General features: G+C 41.5%; 1 protein-coding gene across 2 annotated transcripts; it reads left to right on the forward strand.

Moving 5' to 3' along the window:
- The first annotated feature begins 7815 nt into the window (after window positions 1-7815).
- Window positions 7816-15157, forward strand: C8H9orf57 (chromosome 8 C9orf57 homolog). 2 transcript variants are annotated; one of them, XM_005352038.2, is made up of 4 exons: window positions 7816-7901; window positions 8317-8425; window positions 11121-11243; window positions 14807-15157. In XM_005352038.2, exons 2-4 carry the CDS (start codon window positions 8326-8328, stop codon window positions 14929-14931), a joined length of 348 nt encoding a protein of 115 aa, XP_005352095.1. In that variant the 5' UTR covers window positions 7816-7901; window positions 8317-8325; the 3' UTR covers window positions 14932-15157. The 2 variants fall into 2 exon arrangements, with proteins under 2 accessions (XP_005352095.1, XP_013203508.1); XM_013348054.1 differs by lacking the exons at window positions 7816-7901; window positions 8317-8425 and adding an exon at window positions 10550-10742.
- The last annotated feature ends 569 nt before the right edge of the window (window positions 15158-15726 follow it).

Below are 15726 nucleotides of genomic sequence, written 5' to 3' on the forward strand. Positions count from 1 at the left end.
CTGGTTAGCCTGGAACTCTGTGTGGACTGGACTGAGACTGTCCTCAGGTTTACAGAAATGTATCTGCTTCTGCCTCACAAGTGCTGGTATTAAGGCGTATACCTCTATGCCTGATTAAAAAAGACACAAATGCAAAGAATTATACAGGCTGTCATTGTGAACAATCAGCATACACTATGAAATAATTGCAGGGCTTCCATCTCTGCGGATGATGTGGTACGTGCTCTATTAATTGTCAAAAGGCTGCATCTTCTGGTGTTGTTGTTAATGTAGTTGCTATAGCAACTGCAGTACACATACCTTCCTTGATCTACTTGGAACTAATATTTTGCCACTAAAAAGAAGAGACAGAAGCCTTTCAAACTGGTACTGCTGACACTCCCACCAGATTATGCTATATCTTTTGCTTCAACTATCCTATATCATATGTGGAAAGAAATCTGTTGCGCTCATCCAAATACTTGCCATTTTATTTCTCTTTTATTTTCAGATTCAGAGACTCTCCTAAATGCTAGCATGTCTTTTAGAGCAAGTCTGCTAGCTTTTCTTCATAGAGAGTTCCTGCTTCTAGCTCCACCCAGCAAGGAGGTTCCTTGTCTCTGGAGGTAGAATTCACAGTTGATGATTCTTTTTTTGAATGTTTCAATTTCGTTAGCATGTTTAATAAAGTTTATTTTTATTTCTGTGTATACGTGGTGTGTGCGTGCGTGCGTGCGTGCGTGCGTGTGTGTGTGTGTGTGTGTGTGTGTGTGTGTACTATTTATGTGTAGCATCTGTGGGAGCCAAAAGATGGAGTCAGATCCCCTAAAGCTGGACTTGTAACACAGGTAGTTATGAACCACCCACATGGGTACTACAAACGGAACTCCAGTCTCTGGCAAGAGCAGTGTCCTTTCTTAATTGCTGAGCCATCTCTACAGCCCCTTTATTAGCATTTGAAGAGCTAATTATTATTTGATGCTCTTCCCCCAGCCACTTACATTTAAACTGACTGTATTTCTTCTCACTTCATCTCTCTTTACTGGTTGGAAGATAGCTCCTTATTTCTATTCTCTTAGTCATAATACAAAAAATACTTAGCTTAAAGGAATGCAGTGCTTACCTGCTTCATACACAAACACAAAGATTTGGAAATGCTTTAACAAGTTATTTTACTGCTTTTTATTATGTCATGTGACTATAGTTTTGATCTAAATTTTAACTTTATAACAAAAATATTTTTATGTTATAAAATTTTATTGGAACACCTATGTTTTATTGGAACAACGTACTTGGGGAGTGGAGGTTCTTTGAGTCTCAAATAATTAAAAGAATTTATTCAAGTAGTAAGTTCAAGTTTGGCTTCTTGGGAATCTGATTCCAAGTGCTATACTTGGGAGGCTTAGCCATGATGCCCTTCTTTATGAGAATCACTGATGTTAAACATCATGAGGAATTTTCTAGACTTCATTTCTTCAACCTTCCTGTGTTTTCCATGTTAAAATGTTAAACTTGGTTTTCTCTGCCAGAAAGGCCATCATATACTAGTGAGGTATTGTCATTTTATTATTTTTTGACCTTTTTATAATAAGAAGCTTGATGACAGAGTGTTTTTTTTGAGACTTTATTATTAGCATTCCATGCCATCAACATTATCCTTCATTTTATCATAATTTTCCCCCATAATCTCGTCTTACATCAAACTATCATTGGGTACCTTTTCTGTTTGGGGGTGTTTGTCTGTCTATCTGCCTGTCTCTTTGCGGGGGGGACAGGTTGTCCATATGTAGCATGACTGGCTTGACACTATGTAACTCCAGCTGCCTTGAACTCACAAGCAATCCCCCTGCCTTAGCGTTCCAATTGCTAGGATTCGAACTGTGAGTCACCACACCCAGTATTATTTCCTTTCTTCTTGAAGTGCAACTTTCAGAAGTTATTGGAACAAGTCTTATTTTGTGTGATAGTTAATTTTTATTCAAATGTCTGCATAAATGATCTTCATTTTTGAAAGATGCCCTTTCTGAGTGTCTACTCTCGGCAGCTAGTCGCTTCATCTCAGTGCCTTGAAGATACTATCTCACACCCATGCCCCATTCTTGATGTTATCAATGTTATCATTCCGATGCCTTTATCTCCACCTACTTTAAAAATCTTATTTCTGTAAGATGGGCCTAATTAATCATCAGTTTGAAGGATGCATCAACCAGTAAGTCTTTGAAAACTGTTTCCAGCGCTCTGCCAGGTTCCTTTTGTAACTGTATCATCTTACTCTCTTCTGACCCACATTTTCAAATCTGTATGTTGCTTATTTAAATGTTGTTGGGGATTTTATTTGTTTGTGGAGTTTGTTTTTCACTTTATTTATTTTTTTTGAGACATGTATTGACTAGCCTGGAGCTTGCCACAGAGAACAAGGTGACCTCACACTTGCCAAGATCCTGCTGCCTCTGCCTCTGTTTCTGCCACCCCCCACGCTGTGATTATGTGTATGTGCCATCATGTATGTGTGTACCACCATGTATGTTTGTGCCACTGTGTATACGTGTGCCACAATGTACATGCGTGTCACCACGTGCGGTGTGCCACCGTGTGTGTGTGGCACTGTCCCCAGGAATTTGTGTTTTCGCAAACGCTCTTATGTCATGTTTTATTTTCCACCGCACTAATTCTTACTTCGGCTTGCATTAATTGCTCTTCAATCCTTCCTCCATTTGAAATTGAATTTGCTTCTCTCTCTCTTGAAAAGTGAGCTGTGTGGAATAAGTACTTGTCATTCTTTTGTTCCTGTGGTGAACCCAGTTACCAGGAGGACGCCTGTCACGCAGCAGATGCTCAAGAAGCATTTGTTGGCAAACAGTTGTGCTTTTTATTCTTGGAAATCCTATTTGCCTTTTTTGCACTGTGTGCTCAGTGTGGTGGTCTTTCTTGCCTGTTTCAGATTTTATCCACGCCCTCCGCATCTAACTTAAGCTATCATGTCTCAGTTTGGATTCTGTATCCAGCAATTCTAAATCTACATAGATGGTTGTTCTTAATCTGACTCCTTTCTCAAGCTCTCATTTGTGGTAGGTGGTTTCCTTGTAGGTTTCAAGTTTGCATGGGTTTTATATTCAGGGGTTCTTTGAGGTTATATTCCTAGGAAGATTTACATTGGTGGTGTTGTTCCTGGGGGGTCTCACAGTCTTTTTGACTTTCTCCCTCTTTGGATTTGTTTTTTGAGACTGAATCTTGTATAGCCCAGGCTGACCTTAAACTTGAGAGCCTCCTGCAACTGCCAGCCAAGTGCTAGGATTACAAGCCTGTGCCTGGGTCTTGCAGTTGATTTTAAACTTCAATTCTTTCTCTATATTTCTAAAGATTATGAAAATAATATAGATGAAGCCAAGTCTATTGAAGACATTTTTAGGAGGAAATACATGGAATTGTGCTGTTGTTATTTCTGTCTGTCTTGCAGAGGGTATCATTTGCTTTATTTTTATTATTTTTAAAAGTTTAGTGTAGGCCAGGTGGTGGTGGCATGCACCTTTATTCCCAGCACTTGGGAGACAGAGGCAAGCAGATTTCTGTGAGTTTGAGGCCAGCCTGGTCTACAGAGCTAGTTCCAGGACAGCCATGGCTATACAAAGAAACCCTGTCTCAAACATACACACACACACAAAAAAAAAAATATTGTAAAGAACTTATAATTTTTTTAAAATTATTCATTAAAATTAACCAGATTTTTTTAAAGATAGCAAAAGTATAAAATTTAACACGGAGTGCCACAGCTTCAAAATGGCTACTCTAATTGTACAGAAGTTTACTGAGATGCATAGACTTTAGGTCTAGTTAATTTGCATAGTTAATTTGGGGGTGTGGCCATCTGCTTTCTAACGGTCTCTGCAGCACCATGGATGATGCTCTTCTCTAAGGGATAGCTCTTCTTTTTCTAGCTTACCAGCTCACCAAGGACACAGCCCTCTGTGCTCTCCATCTAAATGAGGTACTCTTCAGTACATTCGTGTCTAGTACTGACTTAACACTTCATCTCCAATCCCCTCCGTGCCTCCAAACTCAAGGCCACACTTACCCAGTAACTTTAATACATGAGAGCACACAGGACTGTTCACTGCATCGCCTGCTCACGCTGTAGGACTATCACCTGTTCCCTGCATCACCTGCTCAGTCTGTAGGACAACTGTTCACTGCATCCCCAGCTCAGACTGTAGGACTGTTCACTGCAATACCTGCTCAGGATGTAGGACTTACTTGCCTCTGTAAATGCCTGTCTCAGACTGCAGCCTGAGACTTAGGCTTAGGGTTTCAAAACGTGAATTTGAGGGAGACAAATATATTCAGTCCATAACAGTCAACACAAGAAGTGTGGAGATCTGGAGAGACCCCCGGCCCCCTTGTATTCTTCATCTCACCATATGTCCATTGGTTTCACAGAAGCTTCATTTTGATCATTGCCAAACTTTGTGTTTTTCCATTGATGATATTTAAGGGTCGTGTAGCCAACAAGAGTTTCTGAATCGATAGCTTGCTATTCTGCAAGAAAAATTCATTGCCCCTCTGTAGTATAAGCATCCATAGGCAGTTTCCTTGAGTCTCATATACATGCTTCAAGTAACACATGGGATTAAAAGCTAGCGCTGACTTCTCTTTTACAATTGAGGCTCACAGCCACCGGATACTTGATGTCTTTACTTGAAACCTTCTCAAACGGAGCTCATAAATTTCCTATCAAATTTATTTCTCACTTGACCTCACTTTTTCTGTTAATGTTGTAATAAACTGCCCAATTGCCCAAGTCAAAACCTCTAAGACTCAGCCTTCACTCCTGCTTTTGTCCTTCTCCCCATGTGCAACCCAAAACAAGCCTTGCCTTCCTTACTTTCCACATAGCTCCTCCACCACCTTCCTATGACCTTCAGCCAATCCAAGGTCATCTGGGATTCACTTCCCTAACTGTGCCCAGGAAAGGCAGTTCCTCCTCCCTAGCAAGCATCCACTGCTCCAGGCCTCTTGCAAGAAGCAGGAGATGGCAGGACATCTCTTCACTGAGTCTCTTACTAGAGAGAGAAGTCTTGTAATGTGTTAAGTAGCAAGTATAGGAGAGGCTAGTCCTAGCTGCCCACAGATCTCCAGGGTGAAGACAGGGAGCCCTAGGTCCTGAGGAGCCTTTGGTCCCTGCACTTCTCTTTCCTACTGCCTCTTTGCTATCGTCTCTGCTTCTTCCCCCTTCCAGTCTTCATCAGCTCTTGACTGACCCACTGCAAAGCTTCCAACCAACCATGTGGACTCGTGATCCTCTGCTTGATAATCGCCTTATATTTGGGTTGTTGTACTGTGAGGGACCAGACTGACTCAAGAGTTTCTTAGAGGCTCTGACAAAAATGACAAAAGAAACTTTAATTCTGTGTCCTTGTCCAGGAATGGACTTGGCAAGGTCAGACTGAGGCTGGAGCCAGCCCCTCATAGGAGTCAGTGTTGTGTCTCCTGAGGACCCAATTCTTCCTCCTGAGCTGTGCTGATCAGTCCTCGGGCAGCTGTGTCTGAGGTAGCCCATGCTCTTTGCCAACACTGTCTGATTTAGCTCTCTGCTAACCTCTCCTTGCTACCTCTGCCCACTGTAAATAGTGTGTATATGATACTGTACTTCTTAACAAACTTGCTTGGCATAAGTCATTAGCTTATTAGCTAATTACTTACTAATTTCATTAGCAAGATCTCTTGGCCCCAGATAATGCTTTTGTCTTCTTTATTTCTCCTCCCCGGGCCTCCCATTCAATACCTCACCATTTGGGACCCTTTTATTGTTACTGGTTTGGGTCATGGTATTCTCATTTTTGTTCAATCTTCAGAGCAAAGTCTTAGGAATAGATTCAATGGCACAAAGACATTAACCTTTAGTAAGCCCTTTGAGGAGCATCCACAAATGTTTTCCAGGACAGCCATGCTCATTCAGTGCACAATTTGTCATGCCCGTTTTTAGGTTCTAGAACTTACCATGCTACAAAATGCTTTAAATTGATGATACTCTCTTCTGCTTCCTTTTCAAGTTTTCCTTTCATTTGTCATTATAAACTGTTCTCTGGCCTTAATGAGCTGGCATCAGAAATGTATTTCTTTGAATGAAGGTGAAATCATTCACTTATTCTATAAGTAAACCCTAGCCCGCCAATATAAACTCCGGTATCAGGCACCGGGCTATTTTTAGAGACATATGGCACCAAATATCCTTTCCTTTAAGGATAATTGAGCTTTGTAACTTTTTTAAGCAAGACAATTTGTTGGAAATTTCAAAATCATGCTCATTTAGCTCCTGGAGAGTAGATTTGTTTTCCCATGCTTAGGAAAGTACCAACACATTTTTATATAAAAGAAAAACTATTTGAGCCCTGGTCACCATCACAACACCCATAGCCCAGGCTTGGCCAGCTCCTCATGACCCAGCAGGCACTGTGTGGAAAGAACTCTTTGCCCAAGGCCATTCTCTTTTGATCTTCACAAAATCTGCATGAGCTTCATGCTACTGTTATCCCTAATTCTGACTCAAGATCCTTATTAATATATATTACACACACACACTTTTTTTTTTTTAGTGAAAGCAAGAAAAACAATATAGAGTGTTAGGCCTCAGAAAGTGACCACCGGGTGTCTTGGAATTTAGAGACAGACATTGTTATCAGATGAATTAAACATGATGCTAGATACAAAATGATGATGCCCACATCAGTAACAGTATTTACTATGTGGACCTATAAATTTCAAGATCAGGTACCGTTAACCAATAGTATTTTAAAAGAGAGAGTTATTATTTCTGAAAATAATAGCTGGAGATAATAACTAGAAAAAAGGGTGTGAACAGACCTCTGAGACAGAAGAAAACGTGGCATGTTTGATCTGAGTGGTGACCACCCTCACCCATGCAAAGGTGATTGCTGGTCATTCAGCCATACACCCAATATTTTTGTTTTATGAACTCTTCAGTAGCTAGTATTTTTATCATTCCCTTGCTTCTGCGATTCAAATCAGTGGGAATTTAGAAGTAGATTTTTAAAATTGACATAAGAAGGTTGTAGTAATATTTTCAAATGAAATTCTAAAGTAAGCAGGGTGTATTATCTTTACAAAGTTAACCCTAGAAGCAATGTGGTACATATTTTGTTGCTACAAGGAAATGATGAAGATGCACAGAAAAGGAGTCCATCTGGATAAATCGTGGGATATAATTTGCTGAGAGACACCTGACATCCTCATAATGGGGTTACTTACTTATGAGAACAACATGGGGTTTGGTGGCGGCATTGTCAAAGAGACTCTGATGTTCTTAAAACTTTCATTTGTTTCCAGAAGAATCTACTGATTCCAACCTGTATGTTAGCTAAGAATAAACATTACCTTTAAACTCAAATGCTTTTGTAATTTGATCAAATTTTCTATCTAAGGATTCCCTGGTTTGTTTGTTTTTTTTTTTGTTTTTTTTTTTTTTTTTCAGAGCCATCAAAATCAGGCTTCTCATTGCAGCTGAGTGGGTAGGGACATGATAAGCGTGTGTGTGGCCCTGGTTTTAAACTCCAGAAAGCATCCCCCGCCCCCCGCAAAAGGAAAGCCGAGTGCTTTATACACTAAGTGGTGGGACCACACAGTGCGTGTGTCCAGCCTGTATAACCTATAGAAAACGCCAGGCCCCTTTACAGTGAGTAAGCTGACTTAGCCTTGGTACAGTTCCTGACTAAAGAGAACGCATTCCATCCAGATGAGGGCGCTCAAGGGCAATTCCGGAATGTTCTTGTATGGGCATCTGTTACTGTTTCAACAGATCAGAACCTAGAGGATCAGGCTGTTGGATTCAGTTACAGCGCGACTCCCTCACTAAAAACTGTGATCAGGCATTTTAAGAAGTGTAGACAAGGAAAATCGCCCCGCGAGAGGTAGGTGTGGGTGACTAGTAACATCTTAACGGTTCTGATGACTTAATGAGCACCGCTGTTGCTATCACGTGGCCTCCCCTCATGCTTATGACCATTTGCGGTGAGCTTCAGTCCCTGAAGCCGAGAGGAACATTTCCCTTTGAACAGCAGAAGGATTTTTGAAGACATTGACCTAGAAACATCACTGACCCCACTTCGTATTTTGCCTGAAGCAACTGTAATTAAGAGGGAAGCAAAAAGAGATGGCAGCATTGGTTTAAAAAAAAAAAAAAAAAGATACCTAAATTTCAGAACTAGAAATGGCTTTACAGTTATTTTTGTAAAGAAGGATGCCCTTAATTTAATGGGGAAAAAAAGCGATTTAGCCAGTATCTTCCCTTTAAATGGCTACCATGTGCTTGTCTGTCTTCCTCAGAAAGAGGTAATGGTTGGACTTGTCTTTCCTTCTACCTTTCTTTGGCCTGCGAACCTACGAATGCGGCCTGCCATTGCTGGGGTTTTTATCCTATCCTGCCTGTTCAGTGGTAAGTCATGATAAAGGAAAAGTCAGATGGAGGGACGGCCGGTTAAGAAAATGAAGAATTACAATCTGCGCGAGTGGAGAGCGGACATAAGGGAGGTGGCTGGGGAAGTGCGATTGTAGAAGCTGCCTGCTCTTGCTTCCTCTCAACCTCCTCTTAGGTAGTTACTTCTCTCTGTATGAGACACTGTGAGACTCTGGATGCGGACAGAGGACCTTTGTCTGGACATTGAGTGAGCAGACTCTGCCCTGAAGGTTCATGTGTATGGATTGATTGACTCTGCACTAGACATCAGGTGTTTGTATTCTCATTTTATAGAGGAAGAACCTGCATTAGCAAACAGAGTCGAGAAGAGTTGTCAACGTGGAAAATGCAGCACAGACCTTCTTTTCCTACACTTCTCATTAAATACAGGACGCAGCTCAGGTCTGGGCTGCATCTTCTACTTAGACATCTCTTCCAGAAAGGAGAGGCGCGTAAGAAAGGTGAAACGGCACAAGAAAACATCTTCCGTGACTTGGATACCATGAAAACTAAGATGGTGCTGGAAATTATCGAGTTAAGAAAAATAAACCAGACCCACAACAAATAGCTTATAGGATTCCTCATATTTAGATTCTAGATTTTTACACTCTGTGTGTGTGGGGGGGGGTAGGCAGAGACAGAGAGAAATAGACCATTTGAGAAGAGGACCAGTTAGAAGGGATGGGAGTCGAGGTAATGAGGAGGTGAATATGAACAGGGTACACTGATAGACATATATAAAGAAAGCCATATCTTTGTGTGCTAATTAAATATCAATAAAACACCCTCATTTTTTTAAATAATTCAGAGGCTTGCATTACTTCTTCTATACACAGAGGAAGATGTGGATAAAAATTGCCATCAAAAGGAGTGTTCTTGTTGGTAGTCATAAGGGTACCCATCTTAGTCCTCCTATGCTTTAAAAGAAGGGCTGAAGAATGAGGTGGGTCTCTATGAGCGGGCTGTAAGACTAGGTGATGACAAACCCAAGAAGAGAACTCCCTCAGGGATTCCCTGAAAAGCGGTTGGCCCAGTAATCCATCCAGCCCCTGACCCTCAGCCAGAAGAACCAAGTTCTTTAGCAGAAGAAGGTGAAGGAAGGATGGAGACACATGAAAGATTGGCAGCTTCAGGGTCTCAGAGCGGCCGCCAAGGATAAAAGCTTAGGTTTCAAAGAAGCTTTTCGTCTCCATCTCTTCCACTTACGAAAGCTATTAAGATTTATTTCAAGGGAGATAATTGGCACATATAATTTCTGGCTGAAACAAACATTGTTTTGAAAATAACTGGGCTATTGTGTGTAAATTGCTTAGCAGATTTCTAGGTGTAAACGTCACTCTTTTGCGTGGTGGTGGTTGTTTAGTTCTGAGGCTGTATTTTAAATACAACATTTCCCCTCCCTTTCCTCCCTCCATGCTCTCCTGTACACCTGTTCCCATTCTCCTTCAAATTCATGGCTTCAGTTGTTATTGCATGCACAGCCACACAAAAATATATTTGTTAATTCATGTGACTAAAGGGTCCCATTATCCAGACCATCTTCTATTGAAAGTCACCTTAGTTGTAGCAAAGGAAGAAGAAAAATGCATTGCACCATATGTCTTGTAAGTTCTTGTATGAATTACTAGTAAATAAAAGCACCTTGGCTGTGGGGATTATATGTTGAAAGAGGAGGAAATGCCAGGTGAGGTGGTGCACGTCTTTAATCCCAGCAGTCAGCAGGCAGAGGCAACAAGGTCTCTGTGAGTTCAAGGCCGTCCTGATCTACAGAGCACATTCCAGATCTGCCAAGACTACACAGTGAGACCTATCTTTAAAAAGAAAAACAAGCAAACAAACATAAAACAAAATGAAAGGAAGGAAGGAGGAAAGAAGGAAAAACATTAAAAAAAAAGTAGAAAGGGAAAGTATGAACACAGTAACAATTTGTGTCTTTGAACTGCCTGGGTCATTAACAGTAACAAGCATTCTGTCCTGACCAAGGCTTCCTGCTGGAGTCATCATCAAAGATTTCTGAATAGACAGACCTTACATCCGTGTCCAAGTTCTATCCCGTCAACTAGCACTGCACATCTGAAATGAAGATTCGTGAACTCAGCCTCCCATGCATTGTAGTTCAAGTCTTCTGGACACACAGAAATATATTTTAGCCACTCACCTTCATCTGATGCACTCGGAAACTGGGAACTAATGATCTAGATGCTGCCTAAGTCCAAAAACCTCTGAGATAGTTGTACATAATCAATTGAGCAATGTGGTTGAACAACTGAATTTGAGTACTGAAGATAACAGATGGGTATGTATTAATCAAGTAATGAATATTCACGTGTATAACATGCTACCTGGGCTTGGAAATGACCTAACTGTGGGTATGTGGCTGGTGAAATCCATGTTTTAGTTAGGCACCAAGAAAGTGTACTCATTTCCAATTCCTGTCAGTTCAGAGGGCTTCTGATTCATTAACGTAGCATGTGCTTTGAAACCTCCCTCATTAAATATACAAACTGAAATAATCTTAATTTATGTGGATTTTTATAATAAAATTTTTAAGCATTTCTTATCCTTTAACGTTAAAAATCACTGATATCTTTCGGTCCCTCTCTCCTCCTCTCTTTGCTCTGCTCATTCGCTCTGGTCTCCATCGCAATTGTCCCTTTTTTGGCTGTCTTTGGAGATGTCGGAGGTGTGATTTGCAGGTCGTGCAATCTCTCCATCCCATTCCATGGATGTCTGTTAGACCTTGGAACCTGCAGAACAAAGCCCGGTCAGTTTTGTATAAAAGAGAGCCTTGCTAAAGGTAAGTCTTGCTATGTAGAAGTGCAGAGGCAATCCCTTTATCATTTGTTAACACCAGCCATATGCCCGATGTTATACTGAGGTTTGGCCAGGACTATACTGCTTCAATCATGCAATGATATGACCTGGATGGATCCCATCACTAATCCCCCTACCCAAATCCCCTCACTCAGTTTTCTTATTTTTTGAGTGCTAGAGCTTGAAGCCAAGGCTATACAGATGGCAAGTGCTCACCAACGGAGCTATGTCCATAACTCATTATCCCCATTTTTAAGGAGAATTTACATATTACTCATACATTTATATGTGTGTGTGTGCATAGGTTTATGCACATTACATGTTTGCAGCAGCTTCTGAAGGCCAGAAGAGGGCACTGGATCCTATGGAACTGGAGTTACAGGTCCACCCTGTGAGTACTGGGAACCCTAACTGGGTCTTCTGCAAGACCTCTGGGTTATCTCTCAATTATCTCTATTTTTAATGAAAAATTTGAGGTACATAAAGGCTAAATAATTTTTTACAAAGTTTCTAGTAAGTGAGTATAGTAGCCAAAATTCAAATACAAGTATCTTGAGTCCCCAAATATTAATAAATCTGCATGTGGCCTCATTCACAGCATTCACATCTCAGAAAGCATTAATAGATTATTTGCAGAGTTTTCTAAATGCAGGCTCCTGTGCAACTGCCCAGATTCCATGTTAAACACAAAAACCAAATGCTGATAAGATCAGAAGAAAATGCTGGTGAGCACATTTAAGTTTGAAAGAGAGGAGGCCCCTTTACATCCAAAACCCAAAAGTCAAAAAGAATACAATTGATTTGAATGTGTCTATATTTTGTGGTTTGTAAAATAAATGACCATGTTAAATGATAAGCAAGTGTAAAAGACCAAAGAACTAGTTAGCTGGAAATAATAAAAATGGATTACAGAAAAACATTATTATCTGTCCAGAAAAATAAGAAGCTTCCAAAAAAAATTTATTTTAGAAGATGAGTTAGGGACTGGGTAGACAGTTCAGCCAAATGCATGGAGAGATGAATTCAGATCCCAGGAATCCAAGTAAAAAAAGACAGGCCTGGTAGTGTGTGCCTGTATCCCACTAGGGTCAAAGTCAGGCAGATCCATGAAACTCATTGGCCAGTCAGCCTGGCTGAATCAGTGAGCTTCAAACCCAGAAAAAGATCCAGCATTCCAGACTAAGATAGAGAGCAACTGAAGAAAGAAACCTGACATCAATCTCTCACACATATGCACACACGCATGTGTATACACATGCACACATACACCCCTACAAGAACACATACTGCATGCTAAATATACAACACACACACAAGACCAACTATCAGGAAAAAAATAAAACATGAATGCAGTCCTTGGCACAGAAAACACCAACATGGAAACAAACAAAAGAGCAGTTTAACCTTGCTAGCAAAAATCAAGGCAATGTAAAGTATAGAAAAATATAATATGTTTAGCCCATAAGACTGATAATGAATATGCCTTATTATATAAAGGATAATTGCACACACATACACACACTAAGTAAATACTGGCAAAATATTCTTTTAATAATTGACCTACAAGCTTACATACAGAAAGTAGTTGGACTGTGTTGTCTCCAAACCATGTAATGCTGTCTGCTATGTAGCATCTTCCACATTTACTTGTTAATATGGGTAAATATCTAAATTGTTGTCAAATGGGATGAAATCAAATACAAATTGATACACATAGTAGTCTACATATAAGTAGAAATCAGCAAAGCAATACTTCATGGAGTTGGAAGGAAAGAACAAAAATCAGAGGTCATTGAAGTTATGCAAGAGAGAGGAAGAGCCACATTTCCCATCTCAAGAGGATTGGTTGGTATTAAGAAACTTCTGGGCTCTGCCCTGTAACTTTGAACTTTGCTATTCAAAGTCTATTATTGATGGAGAAAGGTCCCAAAGCCCCTCTGAGCCAAGGACATTGGTTCTCAGGCATTGCTCTTCTACTCTTGAATTGTGAGCACTCATATTGACATCAGCGTAAGAATTAAGGGATTCTGTGCATGGACTAAAGCCTGAAAGCTTGCCTAGAAAAATACCCACCACCTCCTACGGCGAATCAATGACCTGGAATGGCCATGCTATGTGAACAAAGTCCAGTATCCTGGAATTTTTTTACCATTTCCCACTGAACTGAATTAAACTAAATTAAACAGAATTGAAAGTTACATAAAGTTACATTCTAATGTGACTTTATCAATAGCTTCTCAACATTGCCAATAGTGGCACTTGTGGAAGATTGATGCCTTGTGGGGACAATTGCTAAGGCTTGAATTTTGAATGTCTTCTAAAGGCCCATGTCTTATAGGCTTGATCACGAGCCTTTAGCACGTCCAGGAAATGCTGGAACTTTTAGTGTGATTGGGAAATAGTGGAACTTTAGGAGGCAGGGCCGAGAAGAAGGAAGTTATGTCCCGGGACACATGCTACTGAAGGGAACATTGAGTTCTCAGCCTTCTCCTTTTTGTTTACTGGACACCATGAGGTGTGTGGCTTTCTTGGCGAAGCTCTTCCCACTACAAGGTTGTTAACCACAGACCAAAAACCAACATTGCCAAGAAACCGTGGGCTGAGACTTTTGAAATTGTGAGCCCAAACAAACTTTTGGTTTTTCAACTTACCCAGGTGTCTTGTCCCAGGCCAGGGTAGTGAGAAGCTCGGGTACATCCTCCATTATGGAATGGACAGCAACATCCCTAGCCTTTTTCTTCTTAAATGCCCAGAACAGATGGCCCCTGCTGCTGTATCCAACTGTAATAGCAGAAGTCTCTGAGCGACAGCTGACATCCTGGGCTTGGGAAAGCAGAAACAGCTGTGCTGAGCAAGCACTTTTGTCTCTGTTGCTCTGAGGATGCTCTGAGGTTGCTCTGGGCACATCTGAAGCTTGGGGCAGTAGGACTGTGGAACTACTGGAACTTGCTTTTCACATTGTCCATTTGTCTGTGTTCTACAGTGATTTAACCAAGAAGGAAAAGCTGGGTATGGTGATACAAACTTAGGACTCCTAGAACCCGAAAGGTTGAAGTGGGAAGATTAAGAACTGAAGGCCAGCCTACTTTACATAGCTAGGCCCAGCCCCGAAACAAAACAGACAAAACCCAGAAAAATAGTGATTCTGTCTGATAAGATTCCATCTCTAGGAAGCACTTGCTAGAGTACCCTTGTGCAGATGTGGCCTTTCAATTGGGTGACGGACCTTAGTGATGCTGAGGAATGGTTATATTCAAGCTCGCCCACAGCTATGACAGTGAAAAATGCCTAGACGATAGCAGTTGCAAGCAGAAAGCTGTGGTTGTTCTATAGTTCTGAAGCATGTGTACTCCAGTTCAGATAGTTTACCTGGGAGTTCTTCAGCAGGTGAAGACACCACTCCTCATGGTAGGAAGTCTAGATTCGTGTCTGGGTGAAGCTGGAGATTGCACTTCGTCTTCTATTGTTCCGTGTTTACTGTGTAATGCCCGCCAGGCCAGGTAGGCAGCACCCACCCGTCTCAGCATCGTTCCTTCCTTCCTTCAGGTGGGGTCCAGTGGTATTCAGTGAAAGGCTGCACGGAGGACAAATCGGAGTGCTTCAAGAGAACGGTGAAGAATTACGAAATCCGCGCTACTCACTGCTGCCACGGTCCCCTGTGCAACTTCTGAGGGGGCTGCCACATCCTCATCTCCTCGTGACTTGACTGAAGCCCATCCTGGTCTCCACACGATGGCAGCTTCTGTCTTGGAGGTGCTTAGGGCCATGGTCAGACATTGACTCTGGTGTCACTATGTCTGTGTCCCCTAACCCTCCATGGTCTCCAGAGTATCTCACACGAGCTCTGTGTCAGGGGTGCTTTGCTTCTCTTGCTATGATAAAATATGATGAAAAGCATTTTGGAAAGGAAAGGGTTTATTCGACTTACATTTCCGAGTCTCGGTCTACCACTGAGGAAAATCAGGGCAGGAACTCAAGGCCAAAACCTGGAGGCAGGAATTGAAGCACGGGCCGTGGAAGAGCAAGGCTTACTGGCTTGTTCCTCATGTTGCTTTCTTATATATCCCAGGTGCACCAGGGATGGTACCACCCAAAGTGGCCTGGGACCGCCCACATTGATCTTCAGTCAGGAAAATGCCCCCGTAGACCTGCCCTCGGGCCAATCCGATGGAGACAGTTCCTTAACTGAGGCTCTCTCTTCCCAAATGACTTCAGCTTGTGTCAAGCTGACCCCAAATAATTTACCCCCCTTCTCCATAGCAAGGCTACGGAGAAGCAAAATGTCCACTGTTTTCCAAGTCAAGCCAAAAACATAATCTCTCATTAGCTTTCCTCCCTAAATATTTCCAGACTAAAAAAAAAAAAATCTCCTGACAAGTGAATTACATGACAAGACTCAAAGCGATATGCGTCCTGATATGGTTTATGGGAGAAACTAGCAGATCCCATAAAAAATAATAAGCCAC

Source organism: Microtus ochrogaster, chromosome 8, assembly GCF_000317375.1.
Source record: "Microtus ochrogaster isolate Prairie Vole_2 chromosome 8, MicOch1.0, whole genome shotgun sequence".
NCBI classification, from domain to species: Eukaryota; Metazoa; Chordata; class Mammalia; order Rodentia; family Cricetidae; genus Microtus; species Microtus ochrogaster.